General features: G+C 40.5%; 1 protein-coding gene across 1 annotated transcript in view; it reads left to right on the top strand.

The window, feature by feature from the left end:
- The window catches only part of PKHD1 (PKHD1, fibrocystin/polyductin), a 385,419-nt gene that overhangs the window by 97,870 nt on the left and 266,358 nt on the right, over nt 1-21,191 (top strand). Inside the window, exon 35 of the mRNA XM_023757718.1 lies at nt 20,547-20,703. Coding sequence (XP_023613486.1) covers nt 20,547-20,703 — 157 coding nt within the window. The remainder of the gene's footprint in view (nt 1-20,546; nt 20,704-21,191) is intronic.

Below are 21,191 nucleotides of genomic sequence, written 5' to 3'. Positions count from 1 at the left end.
ATTGCTTTTATTCAGTATTGCTGCACCAACAATTCTATGTCATGTTAATAGAATGTTAAATTGGCTCTTTTTAGCCCTGAAACAAGCTTTGCAGGAGGAAAACTGATAGAGTTCATTTTTTCTTTTTTGTCTAAAAGACTATAGCTTTAATTAGTATGAATATTTTTTAATTGACCTGGAAAATCTAGATATTTCCCCAGCCCAGCAAAGCGTATCTGTAGAAGGTAAAACGTTGGTTCCAGGGCAAGGGGCCTGAGGGCTGAAGTGGATCCATGGCATTAATGCTTTCTTTGAGAAGAATCATGTGGGATCTAAAAACTACTGGTCTCCAAAAGCATCTCTGGAAAGAGCAGAGAAGGATATTTTGGGCAGAGCCCACACTTCTCTAAGGCCAGAGGACTTACAATGTGACTCCTGGACCTCTTCACTGGCCAGTGCTGTGCGGGGCCATCTTCATTTGGCACAGGTTGGAGGACTTGCTTTGCCATCCCCTCCTCTCTCACAGGCATCAGAGTATGGAAAGAGCATGAGCCTGGAAGCTGGAAGACTTAAGTTCTAGTCCCTGACAACACCATCTTACCAAGTGACCCTGGGTCTGTGGCTTGATTTCTCAGAACCATACAGTCCCTCATGCATGTGATGGCAGCAGTGCTTCACAATACCTTCCTGCAATATTTTGAGACTTAAATGAGTCTACAGGTGTGAAAAGTCTCTGAAAGTACTAAAGCACTATTCAGCTCCCACACTCCTTTTCATCAGTGTGGATTCCACTGGCGTGTGGTGGTGGAGGTTGGCGGTAATGTGGCCAAATGCCTGCATAGAAAACTGCGATGTGGTACTTGCAGAATAGAGGAATGAAAGCAGTGTTCTTGGAAATTTCCATAGAATTGTTTACAGTGGGCCCTAACCCATTGTTTGGCTCAGTGGATAGAGCGTCGGCCTGCAGACTGAAGGGTCCCAGGTTCGATTCCGGGCAAGAGCATGTACCTTGGTTGTGGGCACATTCCCAGTAGGGGGTGTGCAGGAGGCAGCTGATCGATGTTTCTCTCTCATCGATGTTTCTAACTCTCTATCCCTCTCGCTTCCTCTCTGTAAAAAAATCAATAAAATATATATTTTTTAAAAAGAATTGTTTACAGTGGGAGCAGGGTGGAGGAATGAAATTTTAGAGCTAGATGAAAAATACATACAGTAGTGTGTATTTTTTGGGCTTTTAATGATTTCTAGTAGGGCAGCATAAAATATATGCTATCTGATTTGGTTTGCTCATAAAATTAATGTTTGCAATACTCAATTTAAAATGAAAGTTTATTTTGTCAAGAATTTGTCTCATTTATTGAGGCATCAATTACATATAACGAAAATACATAGTTATGAAGTATATATAGTTCATTGACGTATGTAAGACTGTGAAGCCCACACTCAAATTTCAACATATAGAACATTTCATTAACCAAGAAAGTTGATTTTGCTTTATTTTTATTTATTTTTTGCCATAAATGGTGATGCAACATCTGAATCTAAGAAATGTATTTCTTCCTTGTTTTTGTTTAAGGAAAACTATGAGGAAGGCAAGGAGTGGGCAGTGACACTTATTGAGCACCTAATATTTGTCAGACACTGAGTTAGTCCTCACACATATTAGTTAACTCCTTATAATGGCCCTTGAAAAATCCCCTCATTATAAAGGAGGAACTGAACTTCAAAGAAATTAAATGAGTATCAAGGTTACTTAGTGAGTAAGCGGTGATGTTGAGATGTTAATGAGTGTAAAATCTATTTTCTTCAACTGGGAAAATAGAACAATTGTTATGATTTGGGGACCTGAGTGTCCTCCACCGAATCAGACATACTGAAAGTCCACAGTAAAAAAGAAAAGTCGGAAGAAAAAGAACTTCTCTACAACTTTTTATTGGCGATTGAGTCTAATGTGAGATCTTCCTGTTTATGGGACTCCATTTGTCTCATAATTTCAGATTTCTGAAAGCGTTACCACTTTTGAGACATGTTTTTGTGCTGGTCTAGGTTGTTCTTTGGTGCATAGGCTCCTAATAGCTGAAAACAGGGCTCTGAAGTCCTGGCTCCACCACTTGCCAGCATTTTGTCTTTGGGCATGTTATTCTGTCTCTGCAAGCCTCAGTTTTCTCATCTGTAAATAGAACCAATAAGATAGATCCCTCACCTGGTTGCAAGGTTTATAGAGGGTTGTGGAAGTAAAGGTCTTAGCGTAGTGCCTGGTGTCTAATAAATGCTCAATCAGTGTTTACTATTATTATTTCTACTAAAGGCTCAGTGCACAAATTTGTAAACTGGTGGGGTCCGGCCCCAATCGGGGCGGATCAGGGCTGGGCCTGTTGGGAGGAGGAGACATGGGAGGTTGGTCAGCCGGCCTGCTTTGGGGCCAATCAGGGTCAGGCCAGCTGGGGGGAGGGGCTGCTTGCGATTGGCTGGTAGGCCTGCCCCCAATTGGGGTGGGGGGCTGATTGGGGGTCATTGGCCATGGGAGGGGCCGTGGGAGGGTTGATCTGGGGTGGGGCCAGGTGGGGGAGGGGCTGCAGGAGGTTGGCCAGCGGCCCAGCCCCCTATTGGGGTGGGGGGGCGATCAGGGGCGGGGGGAGGGAGGGGCTGCGGGAGGTTGGCATCCAGGCATGTTTAAGGTCAAGATTCTGCACAACATCACTGAGCACCATTGTTCATAGAACTATGGCATGAGATTCAGAATGGTGCTCCCATTTGGTTTACTAATTATGGAGGTGGAAACTGACAGCATGCAAGCTGTGCGTGAACAGGGTGTGTGGGAGCATCCTTTCATTTAAAGTCATTCCCTATCTTTCACTGCATTCCTTTCTTAAACAAGTCAATGTTCCTAAAGCCTTCTTTGGTGGGAAGTAAAGTCAATAACTTGCTTCTAGGCCTTTCTCTTGGAGAACCTACTTGGTTAATGATGGCTTCACTTCCATTCAAGGAGCCAGAATTTTAACTAAGAAGAATCCATACCATCTTCCCTTCCTAGCCTCATTGATCTATTGTGTTCTCATTTTGAAAAAGACAATTTTAATGGCATTGTCCCCCTGTCCCAAAAGGTATTTTTATCTTGCCTTTCTAATGACCTGAATGGGCTTATTTCTTTTCCTTTCTGGCCTGCCCCTTTATCATAACTCAGAGTTTTCAAATCTGTCCTCATAATTCAGTTTGCTGTAGAGCGAAGAACTTTATGAATACTTTCCTGCCAGACTTGAAAACAATTAGAGCAGTGACGAGAAGGAGTTAAAGAGGACCCCCCAAACCTTGAAACCAAACAGACATCACAGGGCAGGGATAGCAGGTAAAGTGGTTGCTATAAACACTTTCTCTTGAAAGCTGTGTCTTTTCAATAAACACACTGTAAGGCACTAGCAAAATATTTCCAGTTGCCTTCCTGGGTGGTGCAGTGCTGGAAGCTGTTAGCTCGTGCTCAGTTAAACTTCTCAAGTCAAAGCTCATTAATAGTGATTTTAGCCAAAGACAGCTTGTAAGGAGCTGTGCAAACTGAACTTCCTCAAATAAAATGAGAAGAAAGATGACCATTTAACATTGCTTTTCCTCCCCCTGCTTTCTTCACCTCCGCTTCGAGTTTGTTTTCGGTTTTATTGACAGTAGGTTTCAAGTTTATACTCAGCATTTCCCTTAATTTGCCTGGTCCTTTTATCCCCCCCTTGGGAAATAGGCCTATTACAAAGGTGTTGCGATGTTTCTTTGAGTTTTAGGAGGAGCGTTGTGTCTGTTTGAAGCGGGCCTGGAGGAGCCTGTGAAAGTGTGAAGGCAGAAGGTTCAGCTTTTGAGCGAGAGAAACACACTGTGATATGATTATGGGTTCAGATGCTGTTCCCAGCCTTGTCTGAATACAAATGTAAAAGGAAATTCTGTTTCCACAATAGGGATATTTCACATTAAAATATTAATACAAGCAATCACTCGAATTATTCGTAGTCTGATCAGTTCTCACCATTGTGGTTACCTGGAAAATGCAATGAAAACACAGATTTTTTTTTAACCTGGTCTGAATTTATTTGTGCAGTTGTGACTGTAGGTTGGCCTCTGTGTGAAATTCTATGACAAACTAATAATTGAACTACCAAATGCAAATTCAACATCAACTTGGCCTCCCCTTTGACTTGGGGTTTTGCTAGCAGCACACTTTACTGCTCTGCCCGCCTGAATCTTGCAAAGGCTCGCTGGGCACCAAGTAATCAATGCCCAGGATTCCAGCATGTGTGCAAGAGGCTGAAAGAACCAGGACAAATGCCTCTAGGTGTCCGGCTGTGGATATCTCAGAGTCTCTCTTACTGGGTTCTGTGGCCACAGTTTTCTTGGAGAATTTGAGCTTGGATTGCATGGAAATTTTTGTGTGACTTTGGTCATTGTAGAGGTGGAGTGTAGTGGTAAGAGTGTTTAGGGTGAGTGGGTGTCAGGGGATGGCATTGTAGCAGGGGTTTCTTCTGAGGATTTATGGTCATTCCTCATGGGGGCAAGCATAGGTCCCAAGCAGAGGTTTATGAGCCCTGTGGCTTTCTTCCACTTTTCATTGAAATAAGAAATTTTATACGCTCCCCCCCTCCCCAATCGTTTGTTTAATTTTTAAAGAAGCTGACTGCTTTAGGCCAGTGTTGCTCTGCTAAACAAAGGTCATTAATTGTGAACTGCCCACAATCTTGAAATTAAAAGGAACCTCATTACAGTCAGTTTGGGGTCACAGATAAAGGTTTTATGACATGGGATTATGTTGAGTAGACTGCATTGTTCAGAGTGTTAAAAGTTGGCATGGTTTCTTTTTAAAAGCCAGGTGATTATATGTTTCTGCAGGTGGAAACATAATCTGGGATTAGCTTTTTCTTCTCAACCTTCTCTTACAAACAACCAGATTTTGCCCTTCTAAGAAAAGAAACCAGCATGTGTGGCATTGTAAGCGTTGGCTTGTATGCTGGTCTCTTCTAGCCAGTGAGCTTCCTGAGAGTAAGGAATTATGTCACTTATCATTTTATCTTCTGGGCCTAGCACAGTACCTGACTCAATGAATGTTTACTGGTTGAATATAGTAAACTTCATTAATTGATACACTAACAATATTGTAGGGGGAATATTTAACTTAGGAGGAAAATCAATTTTATGGATTCTAACACATTAATCATCTGTAATAAATGGGAGCTGCGAATTACAAATAAATGCTATCCATTTCTTGAGGCAGGTGTGGAGTCACTCTGCTGGCAGACAGTGCCAGCAATTTGAGTTATGCCTTGATAAATATATTCTGCAATTTTTTTCAGAGATACTAAATAATTTTGATAAAGAAACTGTTAAAATTTCAGACAAGAGAGAGCTTTATGGTGCAACTGTAATCCACTGTGTGTTGACTGCCTGTTCCACATGGTTGGTTTAATTCATTAATTTGGTCTAATTAACTTGTAAGTGCCCACCACGTGCCAGGTACTGTGCTAGTAACTTGTAACACACAGATGATTGACATGCAGTCCCTGCCCTTGTAGAACTCACAACCTAGCAGAGGAAACATCAATGTAAATATGGATCACAAAAGCAGTAAGAGCAGAGTGCAGGGCAGGCACTGAGGAAAGGTAACTTCTCAAGGGCCTGAGAAAATCATCACAGGGAGATTTAAAGTGGCGTTAGACCTTGAAAGATGACTGCATTGCCCAGGAGAGAAGGGGAATGACATGGTCATGACATGTGTAGGAGACAATGTGGCTTTTGATATAGCTTGAGAATGGTGCCTGCCCTAGTGGAGGCATGGGGAGGAGTGGGAGATGAGGTTGGGGAGACTGATTATGGGGTGGGGGTAAAGTCCAAATTTAAATATACTCATTTAAATATACTCATTTAAATTTGGACTTTACTATCTAGGCATAGAGAATCAGCTCTCTTCTAAGTTCTAAACTGGTGTATTCTAAGTGTGTGTGTGTGTGAATGTCTGTGTGTGTCAGAGAGAAAAGGAGAGAGAGAGAGAGAGAGAGAGAGAGAGAGAGAGAGAGAGAGAGAGGAGGAAATTGGCTGTCAGGGGTGAAGGACAGGAGTGATGTAGGTGATTATATTTTTGGAGTTGGGTAACTCTGTAAGCTCGGTAGCTAGTGGTGTCATTAAGCAATATTTCAGGTATACTAGTATAGCTAAGTTTGTGAGAAGGGAGATAATGAATGCAGTTTCATATATATATATATGCAGAATGCTCCATGTAACACACAAATGGAGATATCAGCTATTTAGAGTTTAGGAGATAGTTCAGGGTTTGAGATATATATTTAAGAGTTGTTACATGGTAGATGGTAATAGAAACCAAGGGAGGTGGTGACTACCCAGGGAAAATGTGCAGATGAGAAAGGATAAGGATGCTTGAGGACTGCCAGTGTTTGTGGGATGAAAGAGGATGCTGATCCCTGCTCATATGTGTTCTAGATCCCTCACCTCCTACCTCAGAAGCACTTGATGTCTCCAGTGACCATCTGTCTTTTCTTCATTTTCTATCTCTCTTATTCAATTAGCTCATTTCCCTCAGGATATAAACTGTTTAATCTTAAACAAAGCACTCCAAACTTCTAATCTTCCTTCGATTCTCTGGCTCCTTTTACAAAGCGGTTTGAGTTTTCTCCTTCCCTTCACAGCTACACTTGTTGAAAGAGTAACACCAGTGGCTGTTTCCAGTTCCTCACCTCTGGTCCATCCTTCCCCTCAGCTTCTTGGCTTTGACAGCCCCTCAGGACTGAAATGCCCCTGGCCAAGATCCCTGTAACCTCCCACTAAATGAGAACTCCCTTTTAAGTCCTCATGGCCTGCTTTTGGATGTGTTTGTCTTGCTGGGCTCTAATAATCACTTAACTCCACTTCAGTCCAATGCAATTTCAAAATCTCAAACTTTTACTCAATTTTTAAAGACCTCCTAACCCCCAGATAGCTCAGAAACCTGTCGTGAGAATGGTTATTTCTGTCTTCTCTCCATCCCCTGTCCCACCTCCTCTAGGAGTTGGCCCAGGGGGCGGGAGGGTTAGGGTAAAAGCACACATCATATGTGGCAGGTAAAGGAACAAGGCGACAAGTGCCCTCCTGGGCTCATCTGTGGGGTCATCAGAAATCCCCTGGCTGAGGTCCTTGGCCTGCAGCTCTCTCTGACCTGGCTGGTTCATTGCTTATTTGGTGTGGGGGGCTTTGCTCTTCCTGATAGCCCAGTCTGCTTCTTGGGAAAAATTTCTTTATATCACCCCACGTTTGTTCCCTTTGAGGGGACTCACAGTCACCTTGGCTTTTCCAGCAGTGACACCAGCCTGCTTCCAAACTGTGTCCTCTTTCCCTCTGGTGCTGGGCAGGGACAGCTCCAGACACAGTCTCTTGCCTTTAGACCTCCAAGGTGCTGGTGCCTTTTCCATTAAGCTCTCCCATTCATTCTCTTTAATCTCCTCTCATTTGGCTTAGGTGAGGTGGGAATGGAGATTGAAAATATCACAAGTTACCAAACATTGCGAAGTTGTGTGGGCTAAGTATTTTAGCAACATATGCAAACCCCAGTGGAGGCAGAAAAGGAAGGAGAGGGGACAGCTAGCTCTGCCTTAGGTTGAAGGGACACTAATTAAAGCTTCCAGAGAAAGAGAGATGGCGTGGCTTTTGAAGACTGAGCATGTTTTTGTCTGGTAGAACGGGGTTGAAAGATCTTCTAGAATAGACAAAGGTACTTGATAACTTCCATGAATGAAAGCATGGAGACGTGAAACAGCAGAGCATGTGTGGGGAAGGATGGATAATTTGTGTCTGGTATCACATGAGGAAGAGGCGAGTAGAGTGGAGAGGTGGACAAACTAGAGAATAGAGAGCTGTATATGCAGAGGGTTGCCTTCATTGTTGGTTTTTCTTTCTTTATCTGGTAGTAGGAACTTGAAAAACCCATTTAACCTCTTTGGGCTCCAGTATTCTTAGCTGAAAAATGAGGAGACTGGATGCTCTAAAATCCTTCAATTCCAAATGAGGCCCCAGAGAAGTATTGAACCAATTGGGTAAATTTAATTTTTAATCTGCTGGTTTAGTCCAGAGAATTAGGAGCCCAAGAAGGTTAATCATTTAAGTAAAAACAAAGAAACATCTTTTGTTTTCTAGTTTTTTAATTGTGGTAAAATATGCCTAATATAAAATTTACCATTTTAACTATATTTAATTATACAGTTCAGTGGCATTAAATACATTCACATTGTGCAACCATGGCCACTGTCTAATCTTTAGAACATTTTCACCTTCTCAAACTGAAATTTTATACCCATCTACATATATAAAAGACTAAGCGACTGTTAGGATCGGATGACTGGACAACTGGCTGGTAGCTATGATGCGCACTGACCACGAGAGGGCAGACGGTCAATGCAGGAGCTGCCCCCTGGTGTTCAGTGCACTCCCACAGCCAACCTCCCACGCCGGCCAACCTCCCATAGTCCCTCCACCTGGCCGGCTGGCCCTGATCAGCCCCAATTACAGGCTAGGCCGTGGGACCTCACCTGTGCACGAATTTGTGCACTGGGCCTCGAGTTAAGTAATAACTCTCTATTCTCCTGCCCCCAGCCCCTGGCAACCACCATTCTACTTTCTGATTCTATGAATTTGACTACATAAGTACCTCATCTAAGTGGAATCATACAATATTTGTCTTTTTGTTACTGACTTAATATCTCTTAGCACAATGTCTTTGGGGTTCATCCATGTTGTAGCAGATATCAGAATTTCCTTCCCTTTTAAGGCTGAACAATATTTCATTGCATGTACCACACTTTGTCCATTCATCTGTGATGGATGCTTGATCTGCTAATCTGCTATGAACATGGGTTTATAAACATCTGTTCAAGTCCTTGCTTTCAAATTTTTTGGATATATACACAGAAGTGGAGTAGTTAGATCAGATGGTAATTGTATGTAATTTTGTGAGGAGCTGCTGTACCATTTCCAAAGCGGCTGTACCATTTCCAAAGCGGCTGCACATTCCTACCAGAAATGTACAAAGGGTTCCAATCCAATTTCTCCACATTCTCACCAACACTTGTTTTTTTTTGTTTGTTTATTTGTTTGTTTAAATAATAGTCATCTTAATACATGTGAAGTACTCTCTCAGTGTGATTTTGAGTTTCCTAATAATTAATGATGTTGAATATCTTTTCATACTCCCATTAGTCATTTGTATGCCTTTTTACACTTCCCAATTAGTTGAGTATAGTGGGAAACAGGAGGGAGCAAAAAAAAAATGTGTCTCCTTCATGTGATTGATAGACAATCTCTCTCAATTTTCTAAAACAAAATCGAAAATTTCTAAGGCAAGGGACACTTCATCTGGAGAAGGGGATGTCAGAAAGATGCCAAGTAGTAAGAAATGGGGATGATAGAAAGCTGTGCCATAAGCTTGGAAGCTTTTTCATGGGATCTACTGATGTGGTTCATACCTAGTAGAATGCATGCTGAATAATCTTGTATCAGTGACTTAAATTCGCACTTTTGAAATGAGATACTGGAACAGATATCTAAGTTTCATTAACCCCTAATTAATAGAGGGCCTTGTTGGGAATTATACTTCTTCCCATTGGGAAAAATGGGAAAGTTTCTTTTTTTTTTAAGGCAAAACAGAGCTACATGAATAATTAATTTTCAGCAAGTTGAGAAACTGATTTCTAGAAAAGGAATAATCCCCTAACATTTGGAGAATTCTGTAAAAAGGCATTTTGCTTGTGTTCTGAGAGGTTTTGTCCTCTGATAAATCTCCAATATTGATCATTGAATTAATCCATCCTTGTGTCCCTCCATAGTTATTATTGCTGCTTTAAGGCTTGTTACATAGAAGTCTTTCTGGCTTTTAAATTTCTAAACTTGGGTGATAACCATGTCTTTGGATTGTTTAGTATTCACCATGGGTTCTGAGTTTTCTGCCTTTAAAGACATATAATAAGGACAGTTTTTCAAGTGTTTGTATAAACGAAGTGTATATGTTATATACATGTGTTTATACATTATATGCATTTTATACAATGAATTCCAGGTGACGGCAAAGTAGATGATTAAAGTATGTTTTGATATCTGGAAATTATATTGAGCTTTATGAATTTTTGGAAGGGCTTTGGAAAATTTTTGCTTTATGGGGTTTTCTGTGAAGAAGAGTTTACTAGAAAGGAAAATGTATATTTTCCATAATTCTTATTTATCACAAGCAATAAATTAGATATACACATTTTTTAAAACAGCTTAAAGCGTACTGCTTTGATATACTAAATAAATGGCAGTTTATTTTTGGATTTTTTAAAAATCATGGGGATATTTAAATTACATAACCACCTGCTTGTCACTCCTACCCATACTAATAACTGGCATATGAAAATTTGGAAAAACAAAACACATATTTTCCATCATGTCCAAATGGCATGTGGTTTTGATCCTGAGAATGGAGGGTTTCCATCAGACTGCCCTATCTGAAATCTCTGGGTCTATTTCCTCCCTTGCCTGGACTGCTGTTACTGGTAGTTGGTGTTATTCAATTATCTCTACATTTTAACCTTGGTGTTTACCTCTAATGTCACTCAAGTCAGTAGATGATTCATTGCATCTGGAACCTATAAACAGGTTTTGGCAGAAAAAGGACAATGTGTGGCAGCTGCATTTGGAGTAAAGGGGACAATGCATTTGAAACTGGGCTCTAAGAGCTTAGAAATTCAATTACGCATTCATGGTCCAGGGCTAGGAACCACAATGCCTGGCCCCTGGTGAGCACCCAGTGAGTGTTCACGAAGATGATGGTGATGATTTTAATCAACACGGCCTGTATTTACAAGAAAGGCATCTGCACTGCAGTGCACAGGCAAGTTCCCCAAATTATAGATTTTTGAGATTTCCTCTCAGTTCTGAAACACATCATTTAATCTTTCTGGGTTTCCTCATTCCTCATGTAGGACTGACGATTTGTGATGTTAGCCTTACAACAAATAACATTTTGTATCATCAAATACCAGACAATACATGTATGAATGCTTCCTGGTAAGACATGATGCTACTTAGATATTGGGAGTTCTAAAAATATAAATTAACATTTCCTTTGTCTTCCTAAAAAGAACATCAATCTTTACTCTGAAGCTTAAAACGTGAGGGCAGGGTTATTTAGTCAAGGCCAGTGAAGGTACCTGGTACAGGATGGGTTTCTCTGGTTTCTGAGCTTGGTTTTCCTTTGCAGAGCATTGAAGCTTTGCCCTTTTGTTGTGTGAGGGAATAAAAAAGTGAGCTCTTCTTTTTCTCCTCCGGAAGCAATGCAAGCAAAACCAATTATATTTAAATAACCATTCTCAGAAGTGGAGTCAGAATCTGGGCTTTAAAAGTTTCTATCTCCCAGAGGACACATGTGGTGGCTGTGCTCAGGATCAGGAAGGCTATGTATGTCTTCAGCCTAAATAGAGAGAGGTCGTGAAGCCATAGCAGTCCTGTCGCATTTGCTGTTTATCTTTAATAGTCTTAGCACTTCCTGAGCAAATTAAAGGTCTATATCAGGTCTTTACACTTCTTGGCATCATAAATTTAAAAATTCTATGTTGCATGTCCTATGGGTGGAGATTCACTTATGTAGTGAGAGAAGCCCCCGGGGCCTTCTGCCCAACACTAACTCCCCTTTTCAGCAGTAACTTCAATGAAGGAAGAAAAAGCAAACATGTTCGCTATGAAAATTACTTCCCAAAGAAGGCCATTATGGTGTCATTTTTATTTTCTATTGCTGCATAACAAGTAACCACAATCTTAGTGACTTAAAACAACTCCTGTTCATTAGCTCACAGTTTCTGTAGATCACGTTTCAGGGCATAAAGTAGCTGGGTTCTTTGGTCAGGGTCTCATATGACTGACACCTTGATAGATACATTTTCACCTGGAGTTCAAGGTCTTCCTTAAAGCTCACTTAGGTTGTTGGCAGACGTCAATTCCTTTCAGCTCTAGAACTGAGATCCTCATTTTCTCGTTGGCTGGGACCATTTTCAGCTCTTAGAGGCTGCTCTTGGATCCTAGCCTTATGGTGGTTCACATAACCTGGCAGTTGGCTCCTTTGAAGGCCAGTGGTGTATCTCTTCTTTTAAGGGCTCATCTGAATAGGTGAAGTCCATCTTCCTTTTGGTTAACCCAAAGTCAATTGATTTCTGAACTTAATTACACCTGCGAAATTCCTTCACCATTGCCACACTCTAATGCAGGGGTGGGCAAACTTTTTGACTCGAGGGCCACAATGGGTTCTTAAACTGGACCAGAGGGCCAGAACAAAAGCATGGATGGAGTGTTTGTGTGAACTAATATAAATTCAAAGTAAACATCATTACATAAAAGGGTACGGTCTTTTTTTTTTTAGTTTTATTCATTTCAAATGGGCCGGATCCGGCCTGTGGGCCGTAGTTTGCCCACGGCTGCTCTAATGTAACAAAATCATGGGAGTGATTCCCCATGGTGTTCCCTGGCTCTGCTCCTAATTAAGGGAAGGGGATTGTGTATGGCAGGTACTCCAAGGCCAGGAATTCTGGGAAGTATATCAGAATTATGCTTACATTTGGGGATTTGAGACACAGGCTTTATAAAGGTCAGGTTCTGCTGGCCTTGCCATGATCTGTCCATGTCTTCCCGGAGTCTACATATTTCCCTTATTCCTGGGCTTTCCTGGAGAACCAAGGAATGGACACACTCTTAATCACTTCTGTTCCTAGAGGCTTTAATTAGGCTTTTAGTTTTAGAGGTTGAGGTTTGTGGTGGCCTCTGGGGAGGTCACAAATGAGGGGATCTAAGCTCTTGGTAGAATATCCATCTCTATGTTTGGTATTTCTCAAAGCTGGAGCATGTCTGCTGCCAATACAAAGACTGGGAGAAAAGTTGGCTTTGTCTGGTTTGGATCCAAATGTAAGAAATTGGTGTGGAGTCACTTCAGACCCAGTAAAGTGTCTAGGCAGCTCCTTGCCTGTGTGAGCCGTGGGCATGATTCCTCCAAAGAGGCAGGAAAGGAGTAAGGGAACCACTAAGGGGAACCCAGTTTGTTTGTGTTCATCAGAAACCGGCCCACTTTTCTAATTGATTGTTCACTACAAAGTACCTTGATGCTTCTTTAGCCTGGGAGCTAAATGTAATCGAGTTTTGTTTGCTTTTGTAAAATAATTTTTTTTTGCCCTTGAGGAGATCATTATTTCTATTGTATGAAGATGGTGGCCCCAACATTAAAAGTAATTAGAACAGATGGCAGTGCATACTTCTACTGTAAAATACACGGATGCTTATAAACTGGTTTTCATTCTCTGGGCTTCCTCCTTTTCTCTGTGCAACCACATATTAGAGAAGGAGGGGAAAAAAAGGTTCCCCTGGTGTATGAAACTGAGGAGCTGTCAAAGGTTCATAGCAGGGAGAGTGCGCTCCCGTGTATTCAATCACTAAAATTAAGTGTTTTCGAAGGCGGTGCAGTCACGGGTCCATTGCATGGGGAAATAACACGCTGTAGTCCATCACTTAAAATGTTAACCTTGTCTCTTACTAGTGACTGGGAACAGAAACACATGCTCTGTGCTCGCTGGTTAAATGGCAGTATGTCAGCTCTGTGGAAAAGGCTAGCGTGTATCTGTCAATCTCCTGATTTGGCTCTGTGTGCGTACGTGTGTGCGCACCTGTGTGTGGCATGCACACGCACATACACATTTCCAATCATCTTTATGTAGCCTTCGAAGACCTGCTTTATTGCTTACTGGAAAATGAGAAGAATTGAACCAGTTTCTAGTATTTCAATGGATATCCTTTCCTAAGTTGTTTTTGCTTGCCAGTCCTCAAGCTCTTAGGTAGCTGCATTATAATGATCAATTTTTCATTATAGAAAGTTTCATTTTGAACATATTTCAGTGTTGATGGAGTATAGATGTAGCGTGTTGAGCAAATTATAGATAATCAGACAATATCATTTCTTACTGATAGTATGAATTGACACATATCAGGAGCCAGCAGACTTTTTCTCTAAAGATCCAGATAGTAAATATTTTAGGTTTTGTAGGCAATACAGTCTCTGTCACAAACTGAAAGCAGTTATAAACAATAAGTAAATGAATGGTTGAAGCCATGTTCCAATAAAACTTTAATCAAAACATTGGGTCGGTCAGGTTTAGGCTGCAGTTTGCTGACCCTGATATATACTACTGAACATTGTACATGATTCTTTTCTCCATGACCTGTGCAGAACATAAGGCCTTCGTGTAGTGGAATAAAGTGAATGTCCCATTGCATCAGTAGGAAGATGATAGCGCTGTGCAGTATTATTTCCCTTCATGCCAAATGCCCTGTCTGTCTCCTTGCTGACCCCGCAGCACAGCAAGTGGGCTCCTTCCCCAGGCTCTTGCCCAGACAACCTTTGGCTCACATCCCAGTCCCTGCTCCAAACCTTTGCCAGAGGTGTAGTCCCTGATCATTCAGTATGAATAGCTCCTTTCAACCTTGCACTTGTCATCCACTTCACTCTGTTTTTCCCCCAGAGCACATTGTTTGTTTTAGGTATTGAACTGTTACCTCTCTAAAATATAAGCTCCATGCAGTCAGGGATTTGTTTTGTTTTGTGCCTAGACCAGGGGTGGGCAAACTTTTTGACTCGAGGGCCACAATGGGTTCTTAAACTGGACCAGAAGGCCGGAACAAAAGCATGGATGGAGTGTTTGTGTGAACTAATATAAATTCAAAGTTAACATCATTACATAAAAGGGTACGGTCTTTTTTTTTTTTTTTAGTTTTATTCATTTCAAACAGGCCGGATTCCGGCCCGCGGGCCGTAGTTTGCCCACGGCTGGCCTAGACCAATGCCTAGTAGGTAGTAGTTCCTCAATAAATATTCAGAGACCCATTTCTTGAATTTAGAGTTCTAGGCAAGAGAAGAGTTTGTGATTATTAAGTGAGATAATACCTGCTCGGTGCAATAAAAAATTGTTAGCCATTATTATTAATTTTAAAAATTAAAAGCATTTAAAATTGAAAGTAGAGAAGGCAATATGTACGTTTTTCAGTTGTGAGTACTAGTGAGCTATAAGTAAAATGTCTAGCTGCCATTATTATTATTATTTTCTCCAACAGGTGAAATAATATTCAGGCTTATAATTCAGAAGAGACATTGTTGAAAGAGATTTAAAGACCCAAATAGAGAAGATAAAGAAAGGCTCTGTAAATTTGTACTGTTTGTAGACTTTAATAGTCTCAGGAAGCTGGAGCGCTACAATAGCTTCCATGTACCAAAGTCTGAACTAATATCAGTATTATTTGAGAAACCACAGAGCATAAGATGTGTATAGAATTGACGGCTAAGCTAGTGAATTGGGGACAGAGTAAATCTGAATTGGGCACAAGTCTCTTGCAAATGTTGACATTTCTTGGAGTAGTCAAACTGCTGGGCAATAGGGAAGGACTTTCTCATATTATCTCATAATCGTGAAGGGTTTATAAGCACCGAAAAAAGAAAGTGATCACTTAGAGCCCGCATGAGCTCAGTAGGAACAAATTACGCCAAAGTAATTGAATTTCCTTTTTGTTCCCTAAGGAGTTATTAGATTATAGGTCAGGGGCTCTATTTGTAATCTTGGATTTGTAGATGTTTGACTTTTCTACAATGAGCATATTTTTTTTTAATCAAATGAAATAATCTCAGCCTGTGCTAATTTATCTGTAGTGTCCAGATTAAAAAAAGACCAGGTGATCAATACACTGGATTTCACCTGTAAGGCAGTCTCTACCAGGGTCAGCCATCCAAACTTCTGAACTCCCATAGCACCTTGGTTTTGCCTTTAATTGTTGAATTAATCACACTTTATACTAATTATCTGGATATCTGTCTTTTTCTCAATAATACGAACAACTCAAGAACAAAGCTGAAATCACATGTATGAGAGAGAGAGAGAGAGAGAGAGAGAGAGAGAGAGAGAGAGAGAGATGTCTTTATATTAGTTTAGATATAACAGGTTTGGGATTTTAATTGGCAATTTAAACATCACCCAACATTATGATACAATTATTTAAATAACCAAGAGTATTAGTTGGGAGAGCAAATGTTATTTAATAATAAATGGTGTGACAACAGTCAACAGTTAACTATTTGGGGGAAAAAAGCAAAAGCTAAAAACAAAAATGGAAAACTTCCCACCAACGTAAATTCTTAATTAGTTGAGGATTAACATGCAAACATAAAATCTACAAATCAAGAAATGATGTTTATATATGAATGAAAAAAGGGTATCATATGCATAAAATAATAGAGGATGCCACAAAAGAAAAGATAAATATGTTTGCTTTTTATAAAAATTAAAACATTTCTATGTAAAAGAGCACTGAAAAGGTTAAAAAACAAATTTCAGCTTCATATCAAGTTATTTTTGTTATTAAAATTATATTTTAAATTATGGCATAGTAATTATGAGCCCAAGTAAGAGTTGACTATTCATTCACTCAAACTTGCTTTTGGGGTAGCTGTTGTACACCAGGCATTGTTGTATGTACTGTGGATACCAGAGAAAACCAAGAAGCTCTCATGAAACTCTCATTCTACTGGGGGTTGACTAACTATAAATAAATAACTGTATACCATATTTCAGCGATGATAAGTGCTTTGGAGGAAACAGAGTAGGGTAAGGAGTGTAGAGAACGTTGGTTACAGGGACCTGTCTTTTCCTATTTCCAAGGCTTTCATGCTGAAGAAGACATTCTGGTGAGGTGTCAAAATACTTCTTCCTTGTCTTTGTCATCCAGGAGACCCTGTGACTAGAGAGATTGCCGCCATCTCCCTCCTCCACCACCCCAGCTTAACACATGCGCTCACAAAAAGGTCTTTGCTTTGCCTGGTTGTTGCAACTTGCTGATCAATGACTTCTTTCAAGATAACTCTGGTGGTGTTGCTAATACATTTAAGGTGACATGTGAGATTTGCAGACGCTGCACATTCCCTAAAGTTCAGAGAAGTGCTGACATGCTGTAAGAAGAAAACAAATTGCATAAGCTTCCTAGCCGAGGCAGGGAAGTGTTTGCTTGTGTTTTCTTGTCTGGTTTATTTGGGGCTGCATATACTGAGGTAAAGGTGAGGGCATGTTCTGGATAATTCTTAAATCTCTATTTCCACACCCACCTCCTTATGCCCATGGGGAAATGGTTTTCTTCACCTGCAGAATGGTAGTGAGTGATTCATTTATCTCAAAGAAGGGAACTAAAGCTAAAGGCTGAGCACCTTGAGAGCTAGCATGGAAAGAGCTTAAAGCATTTTCGGTGAAAGTGAAACCTACGTTGATCTATAAGCTGGGCTGATGACACAGAGCATGGCTTTCACATCATATTGATATCTGCTCAGAGGCTTTTAAATATATTGACAAGATATCTTTTATCAGTACTGTCACTCTTCTTTGCTTGGATCAAAGTGATAGTGATTGGAGGATAAAGATATTGGAAAGTGAGCCATCCCCATTGTTTTCATGGGGCATTGCCCTGTGTAAGCAATGATACTCTCAGTGTGTCAACTCTGAAACTGTAGCAGAGATAAAATTCTTATGGCACAGCCCAAGCCTGTGTGGCTTTAGTTGGTTGAATGTCGCTGGTTTGGTTCTTCGTCAAGAGCCACAGGGGCCAGGTTGTGTGCTCAATCCCCAGTAGGGGGCCATGCAGGGAGGCAGCTAATCCATGTTTCTATTTCACATCAATGTTTTTTTTCTCTCAACAAAAAAATATATTTAAAAATAACTCTTATGCCACATACTGGCATTCATGGGATTCACTGACAACTTGCAGTAATGGAGATACATTGCTCTCCTACTTCCCCAGGTAGCTGTTAGATAGTTGCATGAATTTTCTAAGACTTTTTGTATTTAATCAATCATGTACTAAAGCATGAATCATCAATAAAAATGTATACATTTCAGGATACCTTTATTATTCTAAGGAGAAGTTTGGGCACAGGGAAGCTTGGGTCTTTTGAAACTTAATGCTTGATATTTGTATTCTTTTGGCATCTACCACACTGAGTAGAGAAAGTTAAGGTGAAAAAAATTGGTAGAAGATTTCATAGGGAAACTGAATCTAAATCTTGGGCTTAATTTAGATACACTCATCATTTGTTTTAAATTTAAATAGAGTTTGAAAACAGAAAGGAATGTGGGCTAAATCCAACAAATCAGGAGATCTAGGGGATATAGCACTTTTAAATATTATAGGCCTTATCACCTGTTTGTCTATTTATTGTATCTGGAAAGTGCTTAGGCATATGTCGTATGTAATATCTATAAATGTGTACATGGAGTTAACAGGTAGATTATTCATTTAAGAAATTATATAATTGATTTTTATTGTGCACTTATTATGTGCCTGACACTTTTTAGGTATTAGGAATATAACATTGACCAAAACAAAGCACCTGCTATTTATTTGAGTAAGCTCAATATATGATAATACATACGGAATTCTATGATACAATACCTGGATGAAAGTATTAGGGGAGAAGGAGTGATTAGAGGTATTATTTTAATAAGGAGACAGGGAAAGATGTGTTATTTGAGCAGAGACCTGAGTAAAGTAAGAGAGTGAGCCATGTAGATACTTTGTGGAAGAGTGTTCCAGAGAGGCCACCATGAGTGAAAAGCTTGTTCTGCATGATCCAGTCTGTTTCTACCCCAGTGGCCCTTGACACAGAAATTAAGCTCTTTGATCCTTGGCTTTCTCAATTGTAAAGAAGACATAACAATATTCGACCTTTCTCTCTGCTGGGTTGGGGATGAGTATAGCAATGTTTGAAGGTTGACAGGACAGCCCTAACCGGTTTGGCTCAGTGGATAGAGCGTCTGCCTGCAGACTGAAGGGTCCCAGGTTCGATTCCAGTCAAGGGCATGTACCTTGGTTGCAGGCACATCCCCAGTAGGGGGTGTGCAAAGAGGCAGCTGATCGATGTTTCTGTCTAATCTATGTTTCTAACTCTCTATCCCTCTCCCTTCCTCTCTGTAAAAAATCAATAAAATATATTTTTTTTAAAAAAAAGTTGACAGGACAAGCCAAGATGGTATAACCCAAGGAAGGCAGTAAATGATACATACACATGTTTCAGAGTAAGAGAGAAAGTCTTTAAAATTCACTTAGAGCTGTCACAGGCATCAGTGCTAATTCTAAGTCACAAAATGTTCTCAAACTAATGAACGGAAGATACCAAAGGAATGGTCTTCCTTTGACCCCCTAAGACTTTCTCTCACATTGGGATGACTCACTGATTTGTTTTCTCCTTTGCAGGTATAGAAAATGAAAAGATCCTGCTTTTCCTTATTTCAAAGCCTTACTGGGGATTGGGTTGAGCATAAAACTTGTGACTATTGAGCTGGGTATTAGGACACACTCCTGGAAAATCTACTGGTTCTCCTGGCAACACATTTTTCTATTTTTCTCTCTCAGAAACACTCCAGGGCACTATCTGCTGTGTAGGTGTAGTTATTGGTATTATAAACATGCCTCCCCTTCTTAATGATCTTCTCCCATCTGCCTTTAACACCTCATGAGAGGACCTTCTAGGCAGTTATTTTATAGGAACGCAGGCTTCACATTTGGTTGGAATCCGTGTGGGAAGAAGGACTGTGTGGAGAGAGGCATACACATGTTGTGTGTATTACCTTGAGGGGATCACCTTCTCCATTCTGATTTCATTATATTTATCATCATTATGGTTCCATAACTGCACAAGACATTTAGACATATTCTTGGCCTCTCGCATGAGCCAAATATTGCTTTCTGTGATTTTAACACCCTTCTTTTGAAAAAAAAATATGATTTCAGTGTGACCATAAATAGCAAAGCCCAAAGTTTTGAGAGGGAGCCTAAAGGCTGGATGGGGAGGGGGTGCCTCCTCCTCTGGGCTCTTCCATGTCTTGCTCCCTGCCCTTCACTCAAAGGTTCTGGGCTACCATCTGAGGTCAGTTGGCATTTCACCTGTGTCTGGGCTTTTTCAGCACCGATGCACCAAGCACTGAGGGAAAGGCAACAACACAGTAATACCAAAACAGGTAGAGTGTGGGAGGATGGATCTGAGCACTTAGAAAGAAGAATGTTCCTATAAAAAAGGCACTTGCAGTACAGCCAGTGAAAAATGATACCAATTACATAAAGCAAAATGCCACCCATCATGCAGAACATTTTAATTCTCTGTATTTCAGGCTATTTGCGACTTTTTTTGTCCAAGACTCAATATGTGTTGTCTGTAAAAATAAAAAATAGAATCTACCCCATCTGTTAGGTAGAAGGGGGCTTATGCTAGCAAAAAAAGGTGAGGAAAACATTACAAGCCTGTCATTGGAGAATTCCAGCGACTGCCACAAAGGGGCTTTAAGGATAACTTTGCCCCTTTTTGATTTAGTTGTATGCAGAAGAGAGGGTGGCTAAGTTTATTGAGACTTTTAAAATTATATTTAAATTAAGTTCAGTGTAAGGAGTTTATATTTTGATTGCTCACTCATTCTATCCAGCTTTAAAACAAAACAGAACAACAAAACTCTGTTTTCCAGGGCAATGTTTCCTTTCATTTCTGCCGGAGGTGGTCAAGGGCTTACAGCTGGTTTCCTGAACGGGCGCCACAAGATGGCGACAATGTCACGGTGGAGAATGGCCAACTGCTCCTGCTAGACACCAACACAAGCATTCTCAACTTCCTGCACGTTAAAGGTCTGTAGAATTTGGAGATCAGTGATGACATCAGTATATATATAATTCTATCACTTTTATGGGAAAGGAGGGAGGGTGGTTTTTTTGGATAAGTTCTAGTACTTGTTGACAATTTATACTTGGACCAAATTGAGATTTTGCTATGGAAGGAAGAAGTGGTCATAGGGTTCAAAATGAAAGCTCTTTCTTTGGATTCTTGTAAGCACAGAGCTTGATTATTTTAATTTTTGAAATACAAGGAAGTTACCAGTTTTCTGAAAGAATATGCTTTCTTACCCAAGCACTTTGTAGTCATGCTTGTCCAGGGCAGCCCCCACAATGTAGCAAAATGCTCTGACATCGGTTAATGCTGCTGCCTTTGAAATTCCCTGCCAAAAAGGCGACGTTTTCCTGCTTTTACCCTGTTGTGGTTTTGACTTCCTGGTCCCATGGAAAGTCATATAAATAGGCTTCCTTATTGCAAAACCAGCCACTTAGCTCTAGGGTCT

Source organism: Myotis lucifugus, unplaced genomic scaffold (genome assembly GCF_000147115.1).
Source record: "Myotis lucifugus unplaced genomic scaffold, Myoluc2.0 scaffold_111, whole genome shotgun sequence".
NCBI classification, from domain to species: domain Eukaryota; kingdom Metazoa; phylum Chordata; class Mammalia; order Chiroptera; family Vespertilionidae; genus Myotis; species Myotis lucifugus.
Note: the sequence above shows the minus strand (reverse complement) of the source record. Positions and strands in the feature narration are given on the sequence as shown.